The sequence below is a fragment of the Gossypium hirsutum genome, chromosome A06 (genome assembly GCF_007990345.1).
Source record: "Gossypium hirsutum isolate 1008001.06 chromosome A06, Gossypium_hirsutum_v2.1, whole genome shotgun sequence".
In the NCBI taxonomy this organism is placed as follows: domain Eukaryota; kingdom Viridiplantae; phylum Streptophyta; class Magnoliopsida; order Malvales; family Malvaceae; genus Gossypium; species Gossypium hirsutum.
In genome coordinates this window covers 7,339,453-7,365,297 of record NC_053429.1, presented here as the reverse complement: position 1 = coordinate 7,365,297, position 25,845 = coordinate 7,339,453, and the positions used below count along the sequence as shown (strand labels likewise).

Genomic DNA, 25,845 nt, shown 5'->3' with positions numbered 1-25,845 from the left:
CTTGTCGGAGGGTAGGTGAAGGCAGATTTATTGGGTGTGCACAACTCTTGTTAGTATGTTATAACTCAATAGCTTTGTATTATGCTAGACAATAGCTGGTGTCTTTATAACTATATACTCAATAGAGACTCAAGTACCAAACAATATTAAAAGCGCCAAAAGTACCTAAAATTACTCAAGTAACAAGTTTACCAACACATACCGTAAGACTCAACATAAAAAATAGCAACAAAATGACTTTAAAGTTGAGCTGGAGAAAATGGATGCTTGACCATGTATTTACTAAAGCTCCCATCCGAGACCAACGCACAAAAATAAATATAATTGTACGCTGAGTAATATATACTCAATAGTACTAACATAATTTAAATTCAATTATAAACATAATAAACATAATAAAATTGAATAAACAAATAAGTAAGAAGATTAAATATATTATTAACATGCATGAAATTAATTAATAAAATATCAACATGCATGAAATTAAATCTTTAACATAGTCTAATTTCTAACGACTTGTTTTAAGAAATCGAATTTCTCGATTTCAATTGAAGTAATTTGCTTCAATTTGATCCTCGATTTCAATTCTAATCTCACCTAAGCTAATCCGAAGTTCTAGTTACTACTCTCTAACCCGTATTTCTCTTACCCGGATTTTCTAAACTCGTATTTTCTTTTCTTTCTCTTAATCATGTGTTTTTTTTTATTCTTTTCTTTTTCCTACTTCTAGTCCAGACTTTGAGGTGTGACAGTTTCTAAATATATTTAAAGAGAAAACCAACTTGCTTACCTTTCATATATCTTCAGAAATAATTGATTTCGAAAAAACTGGGTCCCTATATCAAAACATTAAAATAACAATATTCATTTACTATGAATTAAAAAAACAATTTTACAATGATAATATAATTTTTCTATCTTCCTTACCTGCTTTTATTTATTTTTTGCATCATTCATTAAACCTTCAAATAGATGAAGATACAGTTCTGGCAGTAGCCTACTCAACTTATTCTCAATGTTAATGATGCTAATCTATAAAATAAACAATTTAAGTAAAAGTTAATAACAAAAGTAAATAGAATATCATAATAAAAAATATTAAAATCTTACTTTTCGTGGTATTGTCGTTGTAATGACGGTAAACGTTAGAGCAGTACCGTACTACAGAGGAAAAGGAAAAGGTTGAGTAACTAAAATTTCCATGCTCGAATATAGATTTAAGCACCGGATCACTTTTCACCTCCAACACCCAATCACATGAATATTTCTTTTGCAACAATTGTTGGGGATTGTCAAGAAGATGCCACCTAATCTCTCCACGCTTCATCATATGATCCAGATTTATAATAAAATAGAACTTATCAACAGGTCTCCAAAATAAAGGCGCACCCAGTAGAAATGCGGGACTCATGTATTTCCTATCCATTTGGACATACGCAAATAAGTAAACAAAAATATTATGAAATTAACGAAGTAGAACATATGAGTTATCGAACTTTAAAATAAATATATGAAAGATAACTTACAAGTTTTGAGATTTGAGCTGGTTAAGAAACAATGATAATTCATTCGGCATATTGAAATTCTCAATAATTTTCGATAGCAGATTCGAATGGCATATTGAGGATGTAGCTCATCAAATATTTCAACTCATCAATATCACCTTCCATTGGTTTGTCAGATGCATTCAAATTGAGTAAAAAAATTACCCCTCCACCGAAATTAGTGATGAATATGAACTTTATCGGATCTTGAGTGTATATGCTCTTATTACTTTTAGCCCATATACAAGCCACATCCTTTAATATCTTAACGAAATCCTCACTAATGTAATTGAACCATTCACGCTGATTTCGGTTACTATTTTCCCACCTCTCCATCGTTTCTTTAAAATATGTTACGATATTTTTAGAATATTCTAGTGCAACCAGCCATTCATCTTGATACCGTACAAGATGATGGCAACTTAATATCCAGTAATCCTGATGCTCCACTAAATGTGTGTATAGTTCCAAAGCTTTCTCTTCGTCTTTAAACGGTAAGAAAGTGGAGCTAATTTCTTTTCTCGAAATCTTTAGCATTCCATAATACACACAAACACTATCATCCCATTTTATAATCGCACAATCTAGGTCCGACATAGCTGTTACAAACCAAAAATAAAAATTAAACTAACAAAGGAGACAATGATCAAATGAAGAATTAACCATGGGAACATCCTATAGCCAAACAAATTTACACAATACCATCTCCATTTCAAAAATTAGCGAACAAGTCAACTGCTAAAGTAAATAAGTCTAAACATGGTGGTTGCTAAAGTAAATTGCAATAGACTGTTACAACTCATTACCACCGCATTACAATGTCTAAATACGATTTCATGTTTTATATTTTATAGAGAATCAAACACTAATTCATATAGTTTGAGATTGTGAAGAGATACTAAAATAAAATAAAGATTCTACAATATCCAAACAATTTTAAAAGCGGCAGTAGAACAACATTAAAAAGGGCAGTGAAACAGCACCAAAAACAACCTGCAAAATGTAATCAACCAACCAAAATGCCCGAATTTAAAGTACGGAAAAAGAATTAAAACTTTAAGTTGCCCCAAATGTAATAAAAGATAAAAAAACACTTCAGATTTGAGAATACAACTTATTATGTGCTTATCATGCTTTCTCTCTATAGCTCGACTATCTTTCTTCGACATTATGTCATTCGGGTTCTTTTTAATGCTAACAATCAATCTAGCTAACATAGTTTGGTATAAGGGCAAATAATTTAAGCTGAAAATTAAAGTTACAAAGCTCGAGTCTTGAGAACTAGGATAATCCCATTCTGACCCTTAACAATTACCCATTTTTCTAAAAACTTAAATCACATGTAAATTAGTATGAATCTCCAACACCCTACATCAATGGCAAAAAAAAAATTAATAGCTTTTGAGACACTTTAACATTGAATTCAAGTTTTAAATAATTGGGAACCTTTAAACAGTGAATTCCAACACCCTATATTAATGGCAAAAAAAAAAGGTTCAAGGTTTAAAAAAATTTGTTATCTCTAGTAAAGTTGAAGAACGTTTAAATAACTGGGAATTCAAACTTTTGAGACACTTTAACAGTGAATTCAAAACTTAAGGTATAATGCAGCCTGGCTATTTACTTTTAAATTAGGATTTTCCATTTTCGATAAAGAAATTTTAAACTAGAGTTTCTTCTCATATCAATTCATTCTATTATTTGAATGGGGCTTTTTTTTAATCTTGTCTTGAATGTGTACTACATAATTGGGGTCGCATACTACAGAAATCCTTGGGCTGTGATTTTCTTTTATATTGACTACAGTATAGAAAAGTTTATGCCACTGCTTCTTCTGCCATTGCTGTCATTACTATTGTAATAGTGGCCTATATGGCGAGTTCCAATAGTTGCCAATTTGTTAGGACTTTCAATAAATACAAATGCGGTTGACATTTGGTCTAATGGTATCTCCATGTATTATATCCTGTGTTGCAGTTTACCAATACAATAGCATAGGAGATACTTACGGACATTCATAACAGTTCAAAGTAAGATTGCTGCAATCTTATGCTAATACAACCAAAGCAGAATATCTTGTAAACAGAAGAGGAAAGGAAAATTTTGAGCAAGAACCCAAAAAGAAAATTTGATTTATTGACAACTTCAAGGACAAGTTGAATATAGAAGGGATTGAAGAAAACATACCTGGAATTGGATGAGATTGACCAGCGGCGGGAAGGAGACAGTTAAAGGTTGGAGCGGAGAAGGAGACAACAGTAGTGAACGACACAACAAAACCTAGGGATTTTTGGTGAAAATAGAAACTAAATATTAAAAATATATAATCCCGGGCTAAAAAGTACTTACCCACTATCGATAAATTGAATCATTAATTTGTAGAGAAAACAAAATCCATTCCAGGAGCGGAGGTGGAAAACAACAAGTTTTGTGTTTCCGTACACTATCGATGTGTTGATGAAAAGGTACAAATCGAACCCACTTTTTGTCTCATTATTTTTGTCATTAAATTTCAATCAAAGGAAGAGACTTACCAGGTGGGAGGTGTCCCAGGCTCCACCACTGATCCCAGGCGAGGAGGTCGGCCACGAGAACCGGACTGAGCCTGAGGGAAACGACTTACGATGATGACTGCAGCAACTGGTTAATTTTTTCGAAAACTGCGGCTTTTGGAAATGGAAACCATCGGAGCATACTTGGGAAATGAATTAGGGTCTTTGGCTATATCTGACTGGAGGTATTTTTAGTTTTCTTAGGCTTCTTTTCTTTTGTTATTTTGCTTCCCTGTTATTTCTTTTATACTGTTATCATTCTGTTTTATTTAATGAAATTCCAGTCTGGTATTATTTCAAATATATATTTCAATCCTAATCTCATTGATTTACTGTGCGGAGTTGGCCTACAATAGCTGAGCAAGTTAGATCAGTGCTGAGCCACTACTGTAATATCCCGAATTAGAGCCTAATCGAAATAGTGGTTTCGTGACCACAAATTCAAGATAGAAATAATTGTTTTATAATTATTTTGATGTTTATGATATGATTACATGATTATGTGAAAATTTCGTGATGAATTTTATGCCTAAAGTGCTTAAATTGAAATTAGGGACTAAATCGAATAAGTTGCAAAACTTGCATTCTCGAAGTTTTTAGTATGAAATTGTTTTGGAATATTAATAAGGAGGTTTTAAATAGCAATTTGACAAATTTTAAGTTCATGGACAAAAATTAGGACATGGAAGGAATTTTTGAAAGTTTAGTAATGAGGGGCATTTTGGTCATTTGGATATTAATTAAAATAAAAAGGGGAAAATAACACAAAATAGTCATCTTCTTCATATGGTTGCTGCCGAATTTTGCTCTCTCCAAAGCTAGGGTTTCTTAAACTTCCAAGCTTTATAGTAAGTGATTCCAAGCCCCGTTTTTAATGATTTTTACGTTTTTGAAATCCCGGTAACTTGGTATAGCTTATGATAGTAATATTTTGAGTTAGAGTTCATATTTGGAAAAATACCCATAGGTGAAATTTGTGAATTTTGATGTTTTATGATAGAATATGAGATTTTAAATTATGTTAGACAACTTGTGCTACTCGGTTTTGAGTGAAACAAGTAAAAAGGGCTTAATCGGTAAAAATACCTAATAGTCATAAGTACATGTTAGAGTGTGAACTTGATGTTGTCATAGAAGGGAAAAATGACCAACATGTCATAAAACATAAGAATAAGGGATAAAGTTTAATTCCCGAGCCTAGGGGCAAAACTATAAATATGTAAAAGTTTAGGGGTAAAATTATAATTTTGCTAAAATTTGAATTAAAGACTAATTTGATAATGTGAGTATTAAATAAGCTAAATGTGTTATTTTAGATCAAGAAAGAAGTGGAAGCGACCCCAATCGAGGAAAAGAAAAGATTGTGGACTAAATTGATATTTTGGAACCAAGGTAAGTTCATGTGTAAATAATATAGTATAATTGTTATTTTTAAATTATTGATGTTAATTATATGATATGCTGATTTTTATCATGAAATATATGCTTTGTGTTTATTTTCGAATAAAATGCAAATTATGTGTATTATTTGTTAAATATAAAGTGCTACCGAGTATTGGTTTCGGTATTTTACGGAAGATGGCAAGGATATGTGTTCGAGGAAAATCCCGTTTGAACTTAAGAATAGATTAGGATACAAGTGACATGTCACTAGGATGGTCGAGCATCCGAACTCGTTGAGTTGAGTCCGATTTCACTTATGGATGCGAATGTCCGAACTCGTTGAGTTGAGTCCGAGTTCGAGAGATGTAACTAGGCATCCGAGCTCGTTGAGTTGAGTCCAAGTTCACTTATGGATGCGAACGCCCGAGCTCGTTGAGTTGAGTCCGAGTTCGCTTATGAGCGGGTTACGTGATTGATTGATTACATATGTTATGTGGCACTTATGTGCAAATTATCCATGTATCCGAGTTATATTCCGATGCGTTCAACGGGAAAAATTTCTAGTGAAATGGAAGAACACATAGATGCAAGTGACGTTTTGGTAAGTGTTGCGAAATGGACACTTGGTACAGGTATGTACTTAACCCTCGGGTTGAAGTTAGATACAACAACGATAAGATGATAAGATGATGAATGATGTGTAGAAATGTGAAATATGTTTTGGAAGTACCATGCTAAGGTTGTTTGTTATGATTGTATTGTTATGTTACTTGTTATTTGCATATGAACTTACTAAGCATTTATGCTTACTTCCTCCTTTTCATTCACTGTAGTTTTGAACAAGCCGGCTCAGGAATCGGGACAGGTCGAAGGTTCGATCACACTATCCGAAGGACTTTTTCTTGGTAAATGGCCTGTAAAACTTAAGTATGGCATGTATAGCAATATACCTATTTTGTGTAAATAATTTTGTTATATGGTGGTGATTTGGTTAAGAAATTGCTTGATAATGATAAGTAATGGAAATGGCTAATTTAGTCATGTTTGATGTCACGGAAGGTTAATAGGTTATCTAGTCCATAAAAACTCATGAAAAGATGAAATTAGCCATAAACAGAACATTGCAGCAACACTGATGTGAGTTTGAAAATTTACTAAAAATCATAGAAATTGAATTTGGTGATGGATTAAATATGAAATTTAAGCCTAATATGTCTAGTTTCACATGAAACAAACGAAACGGGTAAAGGAATTATATGTTAGAAGATATTTGAGTTTTAGTAAAACAAGGCCAGACCAATTTCTGAATCCCCTGTTCCAAATTTAGAAATTCACCATAAATCATACAAAAATAATTATGTGGTGTATTTTATATTCTTGGAATCCTTATTGAGTATACTTTCAGGATAAATAAACGGCATAGTCATATAAATTTTTTACAGAGAGAAATATGGTTCGTAGTAAACAGAGGTTAGACCAGTCAAGTTCTGAAACAGGGGTAACTTTAACTAATAAACTGTACTAATTGGCCCAACCAAAAATTCTAGAAACAAATAATTAAATATATATATGAGTCTAGATTTAGGGTAAATTTACGGATCTTGATTTCGAGTTTCGTAACTCGAGATATGATTTTTCTTGTAACTGTGATGCAGGTAATTAGAAAGCTGTGAATGTAGAAATAAATAATTCGAAGTTCTTAATTTGATAAATTATGTTCGGTAACACTTCAAGCTCGACTCCGGCGACGGTCTCGGGCGTGAGGGCGTTACATTTAGTGGTATCAGAGTAGGTTTAGTCGGTTCTCGGACTACGTGTTGTATGTACGGATTTTGCTATACATGTCATATGTATAAATTGTGATAGTGTGACGACTTCTGACCTTTTTAAATGATTTTTATATAGTAAATGGATCCCGACCCAGCTGTGGCAGATGAAGTAGAGAGTAATGCGCCAGCTCCGGCTGAAGGGGCAGTGCCGACTGAAAATCCACCTCCTACTGTTGGTCAGGGAGGAGAAGAAAGGGATCGAGAAGTCTTTCTCCAAATGATGAGTGCATGGTACACTGAGTTCGTTCGTACGACCCAAAATGTACGACCTCCCCCACCTCCCCCAATTCCTCAACCTATACCCCCGATGCCTCAGGGTGTGGATATGACAAAATTTCATAGGACTCCGGTTGATAGAATTCGTAAACAAGGGGCCGAAGAATTTAGGGCAAATATTGATGACGATGCCGAGAAAGCAGAGTTCTGGCTTGAAAATTCTTTCCGGGTATTTGATGAATTATCTTGTACACCTGAAGAATGTTTGAAATGTGCTATATCTTTGTTGAAGGATTCAGCCTGTAATTGGTGGAAGACTTTGATTTCGGTGGTACCGAAAGAGAGGGTAACCTAGGAATTCTTTCAAGAAGAGTTTCAGAAGAAATATATTAGTGAAAGATTTATTGATCAGAAACGTAAAGAGTTTCTTGAGCTGAAGCAATGTAATATGACAGTCACAGAATATGAAAGAGAGTTTGTTCGATTGAGTAAGTATGCCAGAGAATATGTTCCTACAGATGCCAAGATGTGCCGACGATTTGAAGACGGGCTCAACGAAGACATCAAGGTATTTGCTGGGATCCTTGAACTAAAAGAAATAGTGGTACTTGTCAATCGAGCTAGCAAGGCTGAAAAACTACTTAAGTAAAAGAAAAAGGTAGAATCTGAGACACGAAATTGGAAGAAAAGACCAATGAGTAATGCACCCTCACAGCAACTTGGAAAGTCAAGAAATATGAATCCTCATTCCCAAGTTTCAGCTGGGAAATCATATGGGAATTCTAAGAAGCAAAATGTGGGTCCTAAGTCGCAGACTACTTCGGCAGCCAGTGTAGAGAACTCGAGATTTGTTAAACCCAAGTGCCAGCGGTGTGGTAGAAATCATTTTGGTCCGTGTAGAGCAAATGAATGTTTTCGATGTGGTTCTCCGGATCATTTTATTAGAGACTGCCCAGAGAGAGCTGAGAAAGAAAATTTTCAGTATACAAAAGCAAGTGGTGCGGATTCGAGGGAAAAGTATCCAAGAAAAGCTGGGAATGAAGCAAGCAGTAAGAATGTAGCCAGAGATGCAGCAGTTAGATCTGAAGGAAGGGCTCCGGCTAGAACTTATGCTATTAAAGCGCGTGAAGATGCTTCCTCACCTGATGTGATTACCGGTATATTTTCTCTTTATGATGTTAATGCTATTGCTTTGATTGATCCCGGTTCTACTCATTCATATGTATGCATGAAACTGGTGTCTAGTATGAATATACCTATTGAGAACACAGAATTTATGGTTAGAGTGTCGAATCCGTTAAGCAAATGTGTGATAGTTGATAAAGTATGCAAGAAATGTCCTTTAATGATTCGGGGTCATTACTTTCTGGCCGACTTGATGTTGTTGCCCGTTTGATGAGTTTGATGTTATTTTGGGTATGGATTGGTTGACATTGCATAATGCTATAATAAATTGCAAAGAAAAGTTTATAGAATTAAAGTGTGAAAATGGTGAAACTCTGCTGGAGCTTCATTCCATTTTCATTTTTGACTTCTTACGTGTTGGAGCTTCATCAGTCAAGCACGCAAGAACAAAATCAAAGAAACGAGGAAAAAATAATACAGATATAATTATCACTCCCAAACCTTCTTACTTTCCAAGAAAACATACTATTCATATGATATACAAAACCGGAAATAGGATGGCAAAATATTTAACAAGAGTTTCCAAATAAACATTTTTGTCCCCTACTAATTACTTTTTCTCTACTTCAAATTCTCTAGTTGTTGGACTAAGTAATTCCCATTTATTAGAGTTATATTCTTAAGTAATATTTTGTCCACTCTCTTACTGATTTCAACAAGCTAATAGCCCACTTAGTAATAACATTCACTATCTCAAATAAAATTCAGCCTATTCAATAAATCTATCCTCACTTAGTAATAGTTATATTTTCTGCACTTTCATCTTGCTTCTTATCATATGCATGTTGCAAAAATTTCTATTCAGTAAGATGAGGAAACCTTGTAAACCAGTAAAACAAGATGTTGCACGAAGACAGAAAGGAAGACTAAAAGGAACAAGTGCGGTGATGAAGGTTGTACGTTCCCGAGGCCAGTTAAATCGTGATGATCGTACCAATCGTACAGAATTTCTTGAGAGCCAAAACTTCATCTCTGGGACAACTGTATAGCCTCTTCGAGTGAAGTTAAAAGGGCTGGAAATTTATTAGGAAAGCACTAATATGAAAGTAACACCATTCACTTGCCTACAAGTAATGACCTTGCTCCGATATTTTAGGCAGAAACATTGTCAGAGATTACCAACTTCCTAAGTACTCCATCGGGAATTTAAGCCTTTGTTTAGATCAGGATATTTTATTTTCTTTTTGGAACACAAAACTAGAAGCAACTATTGGGGGTAAGGCAAAGACAGAACTTGAGTTCTAGTTCTTTAAAGGTGCTAGGAGCCTCGTACCCATTTAAAACAACAAATAGAGCACGGCGCATAGTCCTAATAAAACTGAGTCTTGGAAAAAGGAAGACATTTTCACACAATGCAAATACGATGCCTGATTCGTCTACTCCGTACCTTAGCATTACTCAAGTTTTATACAGGAAGTCCCAGGCACACTATCAACTTCTTAGTGACAACAAGAGCAAACAAAATGCAATGACAAGCAGTATTGGCAAATGAAAAATCCGTCAATTTACAAGGATGGGAATAATTAAGATGTGGTAGTGATGTGAAGGGGGCACTAACCTTCATTTAGAGCAAACCAAATGTAATAGCAAGCAGCATTGGCAAATGAATAATTATGATGTAGAAGTGATATGAAGGGGGCTCTAACCTTCATTCAGAACAAAAATATATCACAAATATCTTTGGATCGATATGGAACAGTGATGGCAGATTGATGCTCTGCAGCTGCATGAATCCCTCCCTGCTCGTTGCACCACATATTAAATCTTATGTACTCAAAAACTCATATCGATATGGTTGACCCAACCCAAAATCCACTCGCCATTGCCCAAACGAAACAGAGCGCCACTCCTTGGTGGATCCACTGAAAATTCTGATGACCATTGGACGGGCAAATGTTTCTGATCAAGCAAATTATACGCCTCCAAAGAACAGAACTCACCAGAATAATTATACATGACAGTATACAGCACATCGGCCACGATTGACGCTAAGTCAGACCAGTAACAAAATTTTTGATCGAGGCAAACCCATTACGATCATAGTAATAAGCGTAAAGAGAATCATTGACATGGCAGTGCACCAAAATCCGAGATCGGGAAGAATCTAGAACAGGATTACTTAGAGCAATAGCTTCCAGAGGGGGCGACAATGGTTCCCAAATATCCCCACTTATATCGTAAACCTCGCCAAAAGATTCAAAAACCAATTGTTCGAAGACGTAAATCTTTCCTTCTGCAGCAAAAACCAGGGGAAAAGCCCGAGGGAACAACATAGAAGTAGTTTTTCTCCACCCACGTTCAACGTCCTTCCAATCTAATTGGAAAACATCGTTTACATCATCATAACCACCAAAAGTAGCATCAGTTCTGCTTATTCCCCCAAGAACGTAAACGTGGTTGCCCGAGCCCTATTCAAAAAACAGACTTAAATTTTTGTTCAAACCAGATCCAAATTATATATGTTAAACTCGGGCTCGACCCAATTTTTTTTAAAACTACATATACCAAATCAAACTATGTATTTGACTTGGACCTGTTATTATGAAATGTTATAACTCAACAGCTTTGTATTATGCTAGACAATAGCTGGTGGCTTTATAACTATATACTCAATAGAGACTCAAGTACCAAACAATATTAAAAGCGCCAAAAGTACCTAAAATTACTCAAGTAACAAGTTTACCAACACATACCGTAAGACTCAACATACAAAATAGCAACAAAATGACTTTCGAGTTGAGCTGGAGAAAATGGATGCTTGACCATGTATTTACTAAAGCTCCCATCCGAGACCTACGCACAAAAATAAATATAATTGTATGCTGAGTAATATATACTCAATAGTACTAACATAATTTAAATTCAATTATAAACATAATAAAATTGAATAAACAAATAAGTAAGAAGATTAAATATATTATTAACATGCATGAAATTAATTAATATCAACATGCATGAAATTAAATCTTTAACATAGTCTAATTTCTAGCGACTTGTTTTAAGAAATAGAACTTCTCAATTTCAATTGAAGTAATTTGCTTCAATTTGATCCTCGATTTCAATTCTAATCTCACCTAAGCTAATCCGAAGTTCTAGTTACTACTCTCTAACCCGTATTTCTCTTACCTGGATTTTCTAAACTCGTATTTTCTTTTCTTTCTCTTAATCATGTGTTTTTTTTTTATTCTTTTCTTTTTCCTACTTCTAGTCCAGACTTTGAGGTGTGACAGTTTCTAAATATATTTAAAGAGAAAACCAACTTGCTTACCTTTCATATATCTTCAGAAATAATTGATTTCGAAAAAACTGGGTCCCTATATCAAAACATTAAAATAACAATATTCATTTAATATGAATTAAAAAAATAATTTTACAATGATAATATAATTTTTCTATATTCCTTACCTGCTTTTTTTTTTTGCATAATTGATTAAACCTTCAAATAGATGAAGATACAGTTCTGGCAGTTGCCTACTCAACTTATTCTCAATGTTAATGATGCTAATCTACAAAATAAACAATTTAAGAAAAAGTTAATAACAAAAGTAAATAGAATAAGTTTTTAGAAAAATGGGTAATTGTTAAGGGTCAGAATGGGATTATCCTAGTTCTCAAGACTCGAGCTTTGTAACTTTAATTTTCAGCTTAAATTATTTGCCCTTATACCAAACTATGTTAGCTAGATTGATTGTTAGCATTTAAAAGAACCCGAATGACATAATGTCGAAGAAAGATAGTCGAGCTATAGAGAGAAAGCATGATAAGCACATAATAAGTTGTATTCTCAAATCTGAAGTGTTTTTTATCTTTTATTACATTTGGGGCAACTTAAAGTTTTAATTCTTTTTCCGCACTTTAAATTTGGGCATTTTGGTTGGTTGATTACATTTTGCAGGTTGTTTTTGGTGCTGTTTCACTGTCCTTTTTAATGTTGTTCTGCTGCCGCTTTTAATATTGTTTGGATATTGTAGAACCTTTATTTTATTTTTTTATCTCTTCACAATCTCAAACTATATGAATTAGTGTTTGATTCTCTATAAAATATAAAATATGAAATCATATTTAGACATTGTAATGCGGTGGTAATGAGTTGTAACAGTCTATTGCAATTTACTTTAGCAACCACCATGTTTAGACTTATTTACTTTAGCAGTTGACTTGTTCGCTAATTTTTGAAATGGAGATGGTATTCTGTAAATTTGTTTGGCTATAGGATGTTCCCATGGTTAATTCTTCATTTGATCATTGTCTCCTTTGTTAGTTTAATTTTTATTTTTGGTTTGTAACAGCTATGTCGGACCTAGATTGTGCGATTATAAAACGGGATGATAGTGTTAGTGTGTATTATGGAGTGCTAAAGATTTCGGGAAAAGAAATTAACTCCACTTTCTTACCGTTTAAAGACGAAAAGAAAGCTTTGGAACTATACACACATTTAGTGGAGCATCAGGATTACTGGATATTAAGTTGCCATCATCTTGTACGGTATCAAGATGAATGGCTGGTTGCACTAGAATATTTTAAAAATATCGTACCATATTTTAGAGAAAAGATGGAGAGGTGGGAAAGTAGTAACCGAAATCAGCGTGAATGGTTCAATTACATTAGTGAGGATTTCGTTAATATATTAAAGTATGTGGCTTGTATATGGGCTAAAAGTAATAAGAGCATATACACTCAAGATCCGATAAAGTTCATATTCATCACTAATTTCGGTGGAGGGGTAAAGTTTTTACCCAATTTGAATGCATCTAACCAACTAATGGAAGGTGATTTTGATGAGTTGAAATATTTGATGAGCTACATCCTAAATATGCCATTCGAATCTGCTATCGAAAATTATGAGAATTTCAATATGCCGAATGAATTATCATTGTTTCTTAACCAGCTCAAATCTCAAAACTTGTAAGTTATCTTTCATATATTTATTTTAAAGTTCGATAACTCATATGTTCTACTTCATTAATTTCATAATATTTTTGTTTACTTATTTGCGTATGTCCAAATGGATAGGAAATACATGAGTCCCGCATTTCGACTGGGTGCGCCTTTATTTTGGAGACCTGTTGATAAGTTCCATTTTATTATAAATCCGGATCACATGATGAAGCGTGGAGAGATTAGGTGGCATCTTCTTGACAAACCCCTACATGTGTTGCAAAAGAAATATTCATGTGATTGGGTGTTGGAGGTGAAAAGTGATCCGGTGCTTAAATCTATATTCGAGCATGGAAATTTTAGTTACTCAACCTTTTCCTTTTCCTCTGTAGTACGGTACTGCTCTAATGTTTACCGTCATTATGACGACAATATAACACCCAATCACATGTATATTTCTTTTGCAACACATGTAGGGGTTTGTCAAGAAGAAGCCACCTAATCTCTCCACGCTTCATCATGTGATCCAGATTTATAATAAAATGGAACTTATCAACAGGTCTCCAAAATAAAGGCGCACCCAGTAGAAATGCGGGACTCATGTATTTCCTATCCATTTGGACATACGCAAATAAGTAAACATAAATATTATGAAATTAATGAAGTAAAACATATGAGTTATCGAACTTTAAAATAAATATATGAAAGATAACTTACAAGTTTTGAGATTTGAGCTGGTTAAGAAACAATGATAATTCATTCGGCATATTGAAATTCCCATAATTTTCGATAGCAGATTCGAATGGCATATTGAGGATGTAGCTCATCAAATATTTCAACTCATCAAAATCACCTTCCATTGGTTGGTCAGATGCATTCAAATTGGGTAAAAACTTTACCCCTCCACCGAAATTAGTGATGAATATGAACTTTATCGGATCTTGAGTGTATATGCTCTTATTACTTTTAGCCCATATACAAGCCACATCCTTTAATATCTTAACGAAATCCTCACTAATGTAATTGAACCATTCACGCTGATTTCGGTTACTACTTTCCCACCTCTCCATCTTTTCTTTAAAATATATTACGATATTTTTAGAATATTCTAGTGCAACCAGCCATTCATCTTGATACCGTACAAGATGATGGCAACTTAATATCCAGTAATCCTGATGCTCCACTAAATGTGTGTAGTTCCAAAGCTTTCTCTTCGTCTTTAAACGGTAAGAAAGTGGAGCTAATTTCTTTTCCCGAAATCTTTAGCACTCCATAATACACACTAACACTATTCATCTTGATACCGTACAAGATGATGGCAACTTAATATCCAGTAATCCTGATGCTCCACTAAATGTGTGTAGTTCCAAAGCTTTCTCTTCGTCTTTAAACGGTAAGAAAGTGGAGCTAATTTCTTTTCCCGAAATCTTTAGCACTCCATAATACACACTAACACTATCATCCCGTTTTATAATCGCACAATCTAGGTCCGACATAGCTGTTACAAACCAAAAATAAAAATTAAACTAACAAAGGAGACAATGATCAAATGAAGAATTAACCATGGGAACATCCTATAGCCAAACAAATTTACACAATACCATCTCCATTTCAAAAATTAGCGAACAAGTCAACTGCTAAAGTAAATAAGTCTAAACATGGTGGTTGCTAAAGTAAATTGCAATAGACTGTTACAACTCATTACCACCGCATTACAATGTCTAAATACGATTTCATGTTTTATATTTTATAGAGAATCAAACACTAATTCATATAGTTTGAGATTGTGAAGAGATAAAAAAATAAAATAAATGTTCTACAATATCCAAACAATATTAAAAGCGGCAGCAGAACAACATTAAAAAGGACAGTGAAATAGCACCAAAAACAACCTGCAAAATGTAATCAACCAACCAAAATGCCCAAATTTAAAGTGCGGAAAAAGAATTAAAACTTTAAGTTGCCCCAAATGTAATAAAAGATAAAAAACACTTCAAATTTGAGAATACAACTTATTATGTGCTTATCATGCTTTCTCTCTATAGCTCGACTATCTTTCTTCGACATTATGTCATTCGGGTTCTTTTTAATGCTAACAATCAATCTAGCTAACATAGTTTGGTATAAGGGCAAATAATTTAAGCTGAAAATTAAAGTTACAAAGCTCGAGTCTTGAGAACTAGGATAATCCCATTCTGACCCTTAACAATTACCCATTTTTCTAAAAACTTAAATCACATGTAAATTAGTATGAATCTCCAACACCCTAAATCAATGGTAAAAAAAAAGTTAATAGCTTTTGAGACACTTTAACATTGAATTCAAGTTTTAAATAATTGGGAACCTTTAAACAGTGAAGGTTTAAAAAAAATTGTTATCTCTAGTAAAGTTGAAGAACGTTTAAATAACTGGGAATTCAAACTTTTGAGACACTTTAACGGTGAATTCAAAACTTAAGGTATAATGCAGCCTGGCTATTTACTTTTAAATTAGGATTTTCCATTTTCGATAAAGAAATTTTAAACTAGAGTTTCTTCTCATATCAATTCATTCTATTATTTGAATGGGGCTTTTTTTTAATCTAGTCTTGAATGTGTACTACATAATTGGGGTCGCATACTACAGAAATCCTTGGGCTGTGATTTTCTTCTATATTGACTACAGTATAGAAAAGTTGTTCAAAGTAAGATTGCTGCAATCTTATACTAATACTACTAAAGCAGAATATCTTGTAAACAGAAGAGGAAAGGAAAATTTTGAGCAAGAACCCAAAAAGAAAATTTGATTTACTGGCAACTTCAAGGACAAGTAGGATTGAATATAGAAGTGATTGAAAAAAACATAACTGGAATTGGATGAGATTGACCAGCGGCGGGACGGAGACAGTTGAAGATTGGAGCGGAGAAGGAGACAACAGTAGTGAGCGGCACAACGAAACCTAGGGATTTTTGGTGAAAATAGAAACTGAATATTAAAAATATATAATCCCGGGCTAAAAAATGCTTACCCACTATCGATAAATTGAATCATTAATTGGTAGAGAAAACAAAATCCATTCCAGGAGCCGAGGTGGAAAACAACAAGTTTTGTGTTTCCGTACACTATCGATGTGTTGATGAAAAGGTACAAATCGAACCCACTTTTTGTCTCATTATTTTCGTCATTAAATTTCAATCAAAGGAAGAGACTTACCAGGTGGGAGGTGTCCCAGGCTCCACCACTGATCCCAGACGAGGAGGTCGGCCACGAGAACCGGACTGAGCCTGAGGGAAACGACCTACGATGATGACTGCAGCAACTGGTTAATTTTTTAGAAAACTGCGGCTTTTGGAAATGGAGACCATCGGAGAATGCTTGGGAAATGATTTAGGGTCTTTGGCTATATCTGACTGGAGGTTTTTTTAGTTTTCTTTGGCTTCTTTTCTTTTGTTATTTTGCTTCTCTGTTATTTCTTTAATACTTTGTTATCATTCTGTTTTATTTAATGAAATTCCAGTCTGGTATTATTTCAAATATATATTTCAATTCTAATCTCACTGATTCACTGTGCAGAGTTGGGCTACAATAGCTGAGCAAGTTAGATCAGGGCTGAGCCACTACCCTAAGCTTAAATTAACTCAAGGGAAGAAGGTATAATCATAATATATGTTCTTTTTCTTTAACCCATTTTTCTTAAAAGAAGAAGAAAAAAACCATTATTTTATTTTATTTTCATTGATTCAAGCAGGTATTAGAGATACGTACCACTTTCCAATGGGACAAATGAAGAGTGCTTGATTTTTTGTCGGAAGCACTAGGTGAATATATATATATGCACACATATATATATATAAACAAAAATTTCCGCCTTTTTAAATAATTATTTTATTACCTACTTAAATATAGTAGTAATTTTTTAAATTGAACAAGTGTGGATTAGGCCAGAAGGTCCATTAAAATTAAAAGGTTTGAGTAAAAATTTAAACTTAATAATTTAATTTGGACAAAAAAATAAAGTTCATTTAAAAATTAGGTTGAGCATCAAGTAAATTTTTTTTGGCTTAAACCTGATCCGACCAAAATTTATAAAAAAAATTATTGTTATTTTGCCACTGTTTTGCTACTATTTTATTATTATATTACTATGTATTATTTGTTTGGATATTGTATTAGTCTTGTTTTATTATTAATTTTGTTACTATTTTATTTTTAAAGTCACTTATCTTAGTATTATTTAAGTATAAAGACTTTTTTTTAATTTACTTTCAATTTGTTGATAAACATTTATTTTAATGTTTTTAATATATTTGATTTATTATATTTTTAATCTATTTATATATAAAATAATAATACGGGCGGGTCGAATCAGGCTCGAGTTTTAACTTTTTTTTATTCGGACCAAACTTGAACAAAAATTTAGACCTATTTTTGGTGTCAGGTCGAGCTGACTGGGCTTATAAAACAGGCCTGAAATTTTGTTAGTTTATGCCTAATAAAATTAAATTTGTTAGTTTGGTATTCTATTCCTATAGACTCCAATTGAAATTGTTTTTAAAAGAAAATGTTTTAAAATTGTTGAGGCACTTATAAGAGCAACGATACCAAGTATTTACAATTATGTCGATTACTGCTCAATGCTTCATAATTTGTCGTATTTGAAGTTAGCGTGAAAGTGTTGGATATAGATATGTATTTTATGTATCTATATTTAATTTTATTGTTTAAGCTTTTTTACGCATGAAATATATATATTGAAGTTTAACAAGTACAAATATAAAATTCAGTAACTATAGTTGATAAATTATTACAAACTGATTATCCGAATAATCATTAAATGGAGTCAAATTATTATAGTGCAAATAAATTAAGAATTGGTATAATTTAGATTAAAACTAATAAAGTGGATTAACTAAAATATTGAGCATATGAAATGTTATAGCTTCATACTCATTTTTAAATATGTATTAAATTAGAATATTGTGCACAGATAATTCAAGATAAATGAAAAGTACATTTACTTTTTCTTAGTTTCATATTAGGAATTAGGATGATAGCAATGAATGTCCTTAAACTGGTAACTTAGACCTACCCATATGAAGCGTTTCTTTCTCTCTCTCTTTTTTTGGGGCTAAGTTGAAGGATTTATTAAGAAAAGTAACAGTATGTTTAGTTGGGTATAATAGGAATAGATTACAGCCCAATTCAATGGGCCCACCATCAAACCAATGTTTGGTTGGCTGTAATACCATTACAGCCTTATTCAATTCAGCCTCTATTCCCACTAAATATGTTGAATAGCATTTCGCGCCTTACCCATAGAATAGCCATTCAGAGTGTCTCAGTTTCAATTTTACCGTTCTCCCTTCCTCACGTCTGAAGCCGGCTTTCTTATAAAAATAACCCAAATAATTTAATTAATTATCAAACCTTTTTAATTAAATATAAGAATGGCTTGAAATCTACAGTAAAAGTTAGTGGAGCCAAATGATTTGGTGCCACCAACATGCCACGTCAGCAGGGAGTATAAAAAAATTAATTTTTTGGTGGAGCTACGTAAAATGACGCCACCTGTATGAATATCAGGAAAATACTGAAATTTCTGAAAATATGAGGGGACTAAAAAAAATTAACCATTTTTTGGTGGAGCCAATTAATATGGCGCAACCAGATTCCCTGTCTGCCATGTCAGTTTCTTTTTTTTTTTACTTTTTTACTTTTTTTTATGTTGTCTTTTATGTTTATTTATTTATTTATTATTATTAAATTTAAAAAATTTGAAATATTTTATTAATATATTAAATTAAATATTTTAATATTAAAGTAAATATATTTTACCCAAAGAAAAGCTATTTAAAAAAATATAAACTAATTCACAAAATTTTAAATACTTATACCTAATAAAACCGAGTATTAAAAACAACTTTATAATATTACCAACTTTCATCGACTATATAATCCACAAGTTTGCCTTAAATATTAATGTCCACATCTTTCATGTGTTATTAAAATGCATACTTTATCCGGATGAAGTATGTATTAGCAGATTCACTAATATGGTTATATATATATATTGTAATGACCTAAAATTCACAGGCACCGGAAAAAGTACATTATCGGGCCTCCGTCTTAGTAAATCGAGTTCGAAATAAATACTAGAAATATTTATGAGTCTAGCGATGTGTTTAATTAGGTTTAAATTAGGTGAATTTAGCTTAATTTAGAGTAATTAGTAAAAATGACTAAATTGAATAAAGGATGAAAGTTAAATTGTAGATTAAAAGAAAATGAAGAGGACCAAAATGACAATTATGCCATTTGTCCTAAGTGAGGCGGCATAAGCATAAAAATCTGAGATTTTTATGTGTTAAAATATATATTAAATTATTATTATTAAAAGTAAAGTAAATAGAAAGAAAATAAAGTAAAGAACAAAGAAAAGAAACAGAATAGGCAAACGAAAAGCAGGGGAAGGAAAGAAAGAAAGAAGAAAGAAAAGAAAAAGGGAGAATTAGGGTTTGAAGGTTTGAAAGTTTAATAGGTAAGTTAATTTAGCCCTTTTTACTTAATTTTAATGTTTTAAAAGCTTTAGAACAAAGTTTTGATGAAATTAAATTAATATTTTGAAAGTTATTAGAATTCTAAATATTGTTCATGTTGAATAAAAAAAATGAAATAGGGGTTTAATTGAATGAAATTCAAGTTAAAATAGATATAAGGATTGAATTGCAAAGTAAGCTATAAGTTTTGTGTTTTAGGGACTAAATTGAGGAAAATTTCGGAATTAAGAAAATATGTTGAAAATTTAATAGTTAAATTTGAGTTTAAATGAAATTTGAATAGACATAAGGTGTGAATTGGTGTTATAAATTTGGTTATTAACATTTTACATCAAAACAGTTTTGGGAAGTAGCAATGGTCTGACTTTGAAAATTCACTAAAAATTGTATAAATTGAACTAGAGGATGAACAAAATATGTAATTAAAGCTTATTGAGTCTAGTTTCTTATAGTATAAATAGTGTAAGCAATGAATTGATGAATCAAGAGATATTTGAAATTTTGTAAGACTGGTTCGGGGTGATTTCGAGATGCCCTGTTTTAACTTTGGAAAATCATTATAAATTGTAAAAAATTATTATGGAGTGTAATTTATATGTGTGAACTCCTTAATGAATCTAGTTTCAAAATAAGTAAACAAGAACCTTATTCGAGTTCTGTACAATGAGATAATTTATTTTTAGTAGAGAGAGGTCAGAACTGTCAAATGAAATAACAGGGGAGTATTTAATGAATAAACTGTACTAATTGGCTAGACCAAAAATTCTGAAAATCTTATGGTGAGAAGATATATGAGTCTAGTTTTAAGGAAAATTTATGGATATTAATTTGGAGTTTCGTAGCTCAAGATATAAATAATTTAGTAACAATGACTCAAGTAGACAGCTTAATGGTGAAATTATATATATACATTAAAAATGGTTAAATTTGCATGTTTAGGCTCATGGATTAAATTAAATTGTGTTATATTGATGATTATAAATTATTATTATTTTCGTAGTTAACAAAGAACCCAAGACATCGGCGCACAAAGGAAAGGAGAAAGCTATCGAGGATTAAAACGAGAAATTCACGGTTTGTATTACTATAATTCAAATTACTTTTTATTAAATATTTTATATCAATTTTATATTTAATAAGTGAATTATAAGGTAAGTATTGATATCTGAGTTGAATGAGAATTGAATTGAATGGTGAATGTGTATGTATAATTGAATTGTAAATTGATTTGAATGTGAAAATTTTAATTGAAAAGTAATCTTGGAATGGAAATGAAAGTGAATTGAGAATTGAAATACCCTATTAACTAGTCGGGCTAAGTCGGATATAATTGGCATCCCATAGGATCTGGAAGTGTATGGGAATTTGCCGGCTTTACTGATCAGGCACTTTATGTGTCGTATTTTAGGCACCTCGTGTGTCGTATCAGGCACCTCGTGTGTCGTTTTAGGCACTTTATGTGTCGTATACTGATCAGGTACTATGTACCGTTTTAGGCACAATGTGCCGTACTGGTGTGTTTGGGTTGGAATCCGTGTATCCGTCAAAGTCCGGATTTGTTAATAGGGTGAATATCTAAGATGAGAAATTTAAAATAAATTGATTGATTATATTATTGAAATATTGAAAGAAACGAAAAAGTTAAATAGTGGATTGAAATTGAGATTGAAAATAAAAGGCATGAACTTAATGTTCATGTAGTGATTGAAATTGTTACATGTAATATGTGATGGAAATTGAAGAATAGTTAAAAATTGTATTGTTATTATTAATTAATAAAAGTTTAAGAATGAATTGATATTTGTGAAATTAGATAGTTACATGTTTGGTAATTAAAATTCTTTATTGCTATTATAATTTGAATTATGGTAATACCACTGAGTATGGAATACTCAGCGTGCGGTTGTTTCCGTGCGCAGGTTAATAGGAGTCTAGTATCCCGGTCAGCATCTGAACGATCCCGACTCCAGCAAATTTTGTGTGATATTTTCTTTCTTAATTGAAAGTGGCATGTACTAGGTGTTGTATAAGTTATATAGATATGCTTGTAATGTTAGTTGTAAGAAAGGTATACCATATTTTGTTATTAGTTTGATAAAATGGTAAATATTATATTATATAATTTGGTATAAGTTGGAATGAAAAAAAAATGAATGAAGTTATTAGTTAATTTGGATTAATATTATGAATGTTTAGTTATTAAATGACTATGTTAATGGATTGGTTATGATTTAGATATATTTAGGTTTAAATTGTTTTTGATTGTGCCATTGGTTTTGGATTAGGTGGTTTTTGGTTTGAATTTGCAGGGGGTTTATGTAAAAATTAAGAAGAAATGCTGTCGAAATTTTTGTAAAAAATATATATATATATTTCCCTGAATACTCGACAAGTCCCGTTTCATTCCACTTTAATACTTGTGTTGAGCTTCGAAAGTCCATTATAGGGACATAATTCTTCAATTATACTATGAATGTTATAATAATTGTAAAATATCCATAAGTTGTCTAATATATCCGGTAATGCCTCGTAGCCCTGTTCCGGCGACGGTTTGGGATTAGGGAGTGTTACATATATATATTTACGCATGTATCACATTAAAAAAATAAAAATTTAAATATTTATATCTAATAAAATATGTATCTCATTACAATAATAGTTATTTTCCAAAAAATATATTGTTTTATAATTTTATGTCTTATTTAATATTTTAATTTAATTTTAATAATGCATACTTCACCCGGGTAAATTATGCATTATTATATTAGTGAATCTGCTAATACATACTTCATCCGGATAAAGTATTTAAAATTTTGTGAATTAGTTTATATTTTTTTTAAATAGCTTTACTTTGGGTAAAATATATTTACTTTAATATTAAAATATTTACTTTAATATATTAATAAAATATTTTAAATTTTTTAAAGTTAATAATAATAATAAATAAATAAACATAAAAGACAACAAAAAAAAGGTCAAAAAAGTCAAAAAAAAAAAGAAACTGACATGGCAGGCAGGAATCTGGTGGCTCCATGTTAATTGGCTCCACCAGAAAATGGTTAATTTTTTTTAGTCCCCCTATATTTTCAGAAATTTTAGTATTTTCCTAATGTTTATACAGGTGGCGTCATTTTACATGGCTCCACCAAAATATTAATTTTATTATGCTCCATGCTGACGTGGCATGTTGGTGGCGCCAAATCATTTGACTCCACCAACGTTTACTGTAGATTTCAGGTCATTCTTGTACTTAATTAAAAAGGTAGGTCATTTTGATAATTAATTAAATTATTTGGGTTATTTTTATAAAAAAGCCTCTGAAGCCTCTTCTCTTTTTCCTTCTTTTTCCCATTTCCTTCCAGCCTTCTTGTTAGGGTTTCGATCGAAGAATAGGCAGCTATTGAATCCACTGCTAGAATGGAAGAATCCCCTGCACATGAAAAAGGATGTGACGATTGGTTTAGGCTTTCTTTGGCCTAACTGATCGAAGGTGTGGTAGGCTTTTTTCGTGGTAGAAGAGGAAATCTTAGAGAAAATAGCCAAACAAGTTTAACCCATTATGCATAAGCATAAATAGAGGGTCAATCTCCTCTCAGAATTCTGGTATCTTTATCAATTTTATTCATTTTTGTATCTTTGATTCTGTTAAAGAGAATGATTTTTTCTTCAATTGTGCTCAATTCTTTTTCTTCAATTATGATTGATGGAAGAATGGGTATTTACGGTTATACTACTGAAATTCAAGCGCTTTTCTTTTATGGCATTGAGATGTGTTTTATCAATGCTGAAGCACGATGCCGAAGGCAAATAATGCATTGAAAGAATTGTGAAGTGTTTGCATGCTTTATCATACTAGGAGTTACTTTGGCTTGACTTTCAAAAATTATACTGAATTTAGTTTTGATTTTTTTTTTTCATATTGATAGTCCGAATAATCCAGCTTTGCTTGGGCTAAATGTGGGAGCTGGCATCCACGTGAAGTTAAGGCTACGAAGATCGAACCGGGATTGGGATTTTTATCCCTTCGATCAAGTTCTTGATACAATGCTTCACGAGCTTTGCCATAATACTCATGGTCCTCATAATGCTAGTTTTTGCAAGCTCTGGGATGAGCTTAGAAAGGTCCGTTTCTATTCTTTTAGATAGTCCCTAATCATCATTTTCCAGTGCCAAATGTTGTTTCATGGATGGTTCATGTCTATATTACTAATTTTCCTGTTAAGACTTGTTTAAGTTCGTGCTATTGTGTTAGAACCATATAAGCCCATCAAATGAAAGATTCTGGCGTGTGAGGATCAAATCGTTAATAAATGTGACTGGAGGTTCTCAAGATGTGCCTATATATGGATTCACGGTTAAACATTATCTATGTGGAAAAGGGAGAACTTATGTTAGTTGAATAATTTGATTATTGGTTACAATGTATTTAAGCCCTATGTTAGTTTTAATCCATTTGGGATGCATGTCTTACTTGGAAAATTGGACTAATCTTTGCTCAATCAGTGTTCCTTCTGCATGTTTCCTCATTGTTGTCTATTTACTTGTGTTTCTGGAATTATTACAATAAAACAAGGGCTAGTTAAGGTTTTAAGAAATGCACCTTTTTTTTTATCTTAGGTATCCTAAAGATCTTGATATATGAAGATAATTTAGAGAATCTATATTTAAGTAGCACATGCTGGTTTTAATGTCTTTGTATATTTTTCCTTGTTATATCCATGTAGGAATGTGAGGAGCTCATGTCAAAAGGAATAACTGGCACAGGGGAGGGGTTTGATCTTCTTGGGAGGCGCTTGGGTGGATTTTCCCGACATCCTCCACTCTCATCTCTTCGTCAGACTGCATCAGCTGCAGCAGAGAACAGAGCACGCTTGGGGTCTCTGTCACCTTCTGGACCTAAACGTCTTGGTGGTGACAGCACCGTTAGGGATGCGCTTAGTCCTATACAAGCAGATGCAATGGCTGCTGAAAGGAGATTATAGGATGATATCTGGTGTGGTTCCCATTGCTCTGACATTGCTGGGATGAAGAAAGCTGTGCTGATACTCTGCAGGATCATTTGGACTTGGATTAGGGAGGAGAGAGATTGAATATCAATGATGTTTCCAGCAGACATGCTTTTGGTGGAATCTCTCTTAAACGAAGGCATGGGCAAGATATTTATTCGAGGAATATTCCCAGGAACATATGAATATTATGTTTGGATGTGAAATATAATTCTCAAATTATTTATTATTTCTTATATTTTATTTTTTATTGTAGAATAATCAAATTATTTATTTCACTAATGATATTTTAGCACATTATGTAGTACAATTTAAAAATAATAAAGTAGATTATATATTATTTTTATAGTATTATATATTATGATTTTTTAATTCATATAATAATTATATTAAGAATTTTATTAAATTATATATTATTTTATTAAATTATATTTAGTAATAATTATGTTAAAATATGATTAAATTATTTATTATTTTTATTAAATTATTTTTAATAATAATCTTATTAAAATTTAATAATAATAACAATAATCATCTACCTAAAAAAAATTCTGCTAAGGGTATTCTAGTCATTTTAGTTTTTTTATTATTCTATTACAACATCATTCAATTCAACCAAACACAAAAATACTATTGCAGTTCTATTCCATTCCATTCAACTAAACAGTTGAATTACTTATTACAGCTTTATTCCATTACAACTCTATTCAATTACA

General features: G+C 32.2%; 2 protein-coding genes across 3 annotated transcripts; one reads left to right on the top strand and one right to left on the bottom strand.

The window, feature by feature from the left end:
• Positions 1-10,246: 10,246 nt before the first annotated feature.
• On the bottom strand, positions 10,247-17,198 carry LOC107962516 (uncharacterized). Of its 2 annotated transcripts, XM_016898933.2 has the most exons (6): positions 16,780-17,197; positions 16,434-16,525; positions 12,115-12,215; positions 11,978-12,023; positions 11,403-11,502; positions 10,247-11,117 (listed from the first exon to the last, which is right to left on the bottom strand). In XM_016898933.2, exons 3-6 carry the CDS (start codon positions 12,131-12,133, stop codon positions 10,698-10,700), a joined length of 585 nt encoding a protein of 194 aa, XP_016754422.1. In that variant the 5' UTR covers positions 12,134-12,215; positions 16,434-16,525; positions 16,780-17,197; the 3' UTR covers positions 10,247-10,697. The 2 variants fall into 2 exon arrangements, with proteins under 2 accessions (XP_016754422.1, XP_040970939.1); XM_041115005.1 differs by lacking the exon at positions 16,434-16,525 and having other exon boundaries at positions 16,780-17,198.
• Positions 17,199-23,405: 6,207 nt separating this feature from the next.
• Positions 23,406-25,358, top strand: LOC107962513 (DNA-dependent metalloprotease WSS1). The gene is made up of 3 exons (XM_016898928.2): positions 23,406-23,726; positions 24,050-24,245; positions 24,848-25,358. The coding sequence occupies exons 2-3, from the start codon at positions 24,168-24,170 to the stop codon at positions 25,103-25,105; spliced, it is 336 nt and encodes a 111-aa protein (XP_016754417.1). The 5' UTR covers positions 23,406-23,726; positions 24,050-24,167; the 3' UTR covers positions 25,106-25,358.
• Positions 25,359-25,845: the final 487 nt, after the last annotated feature.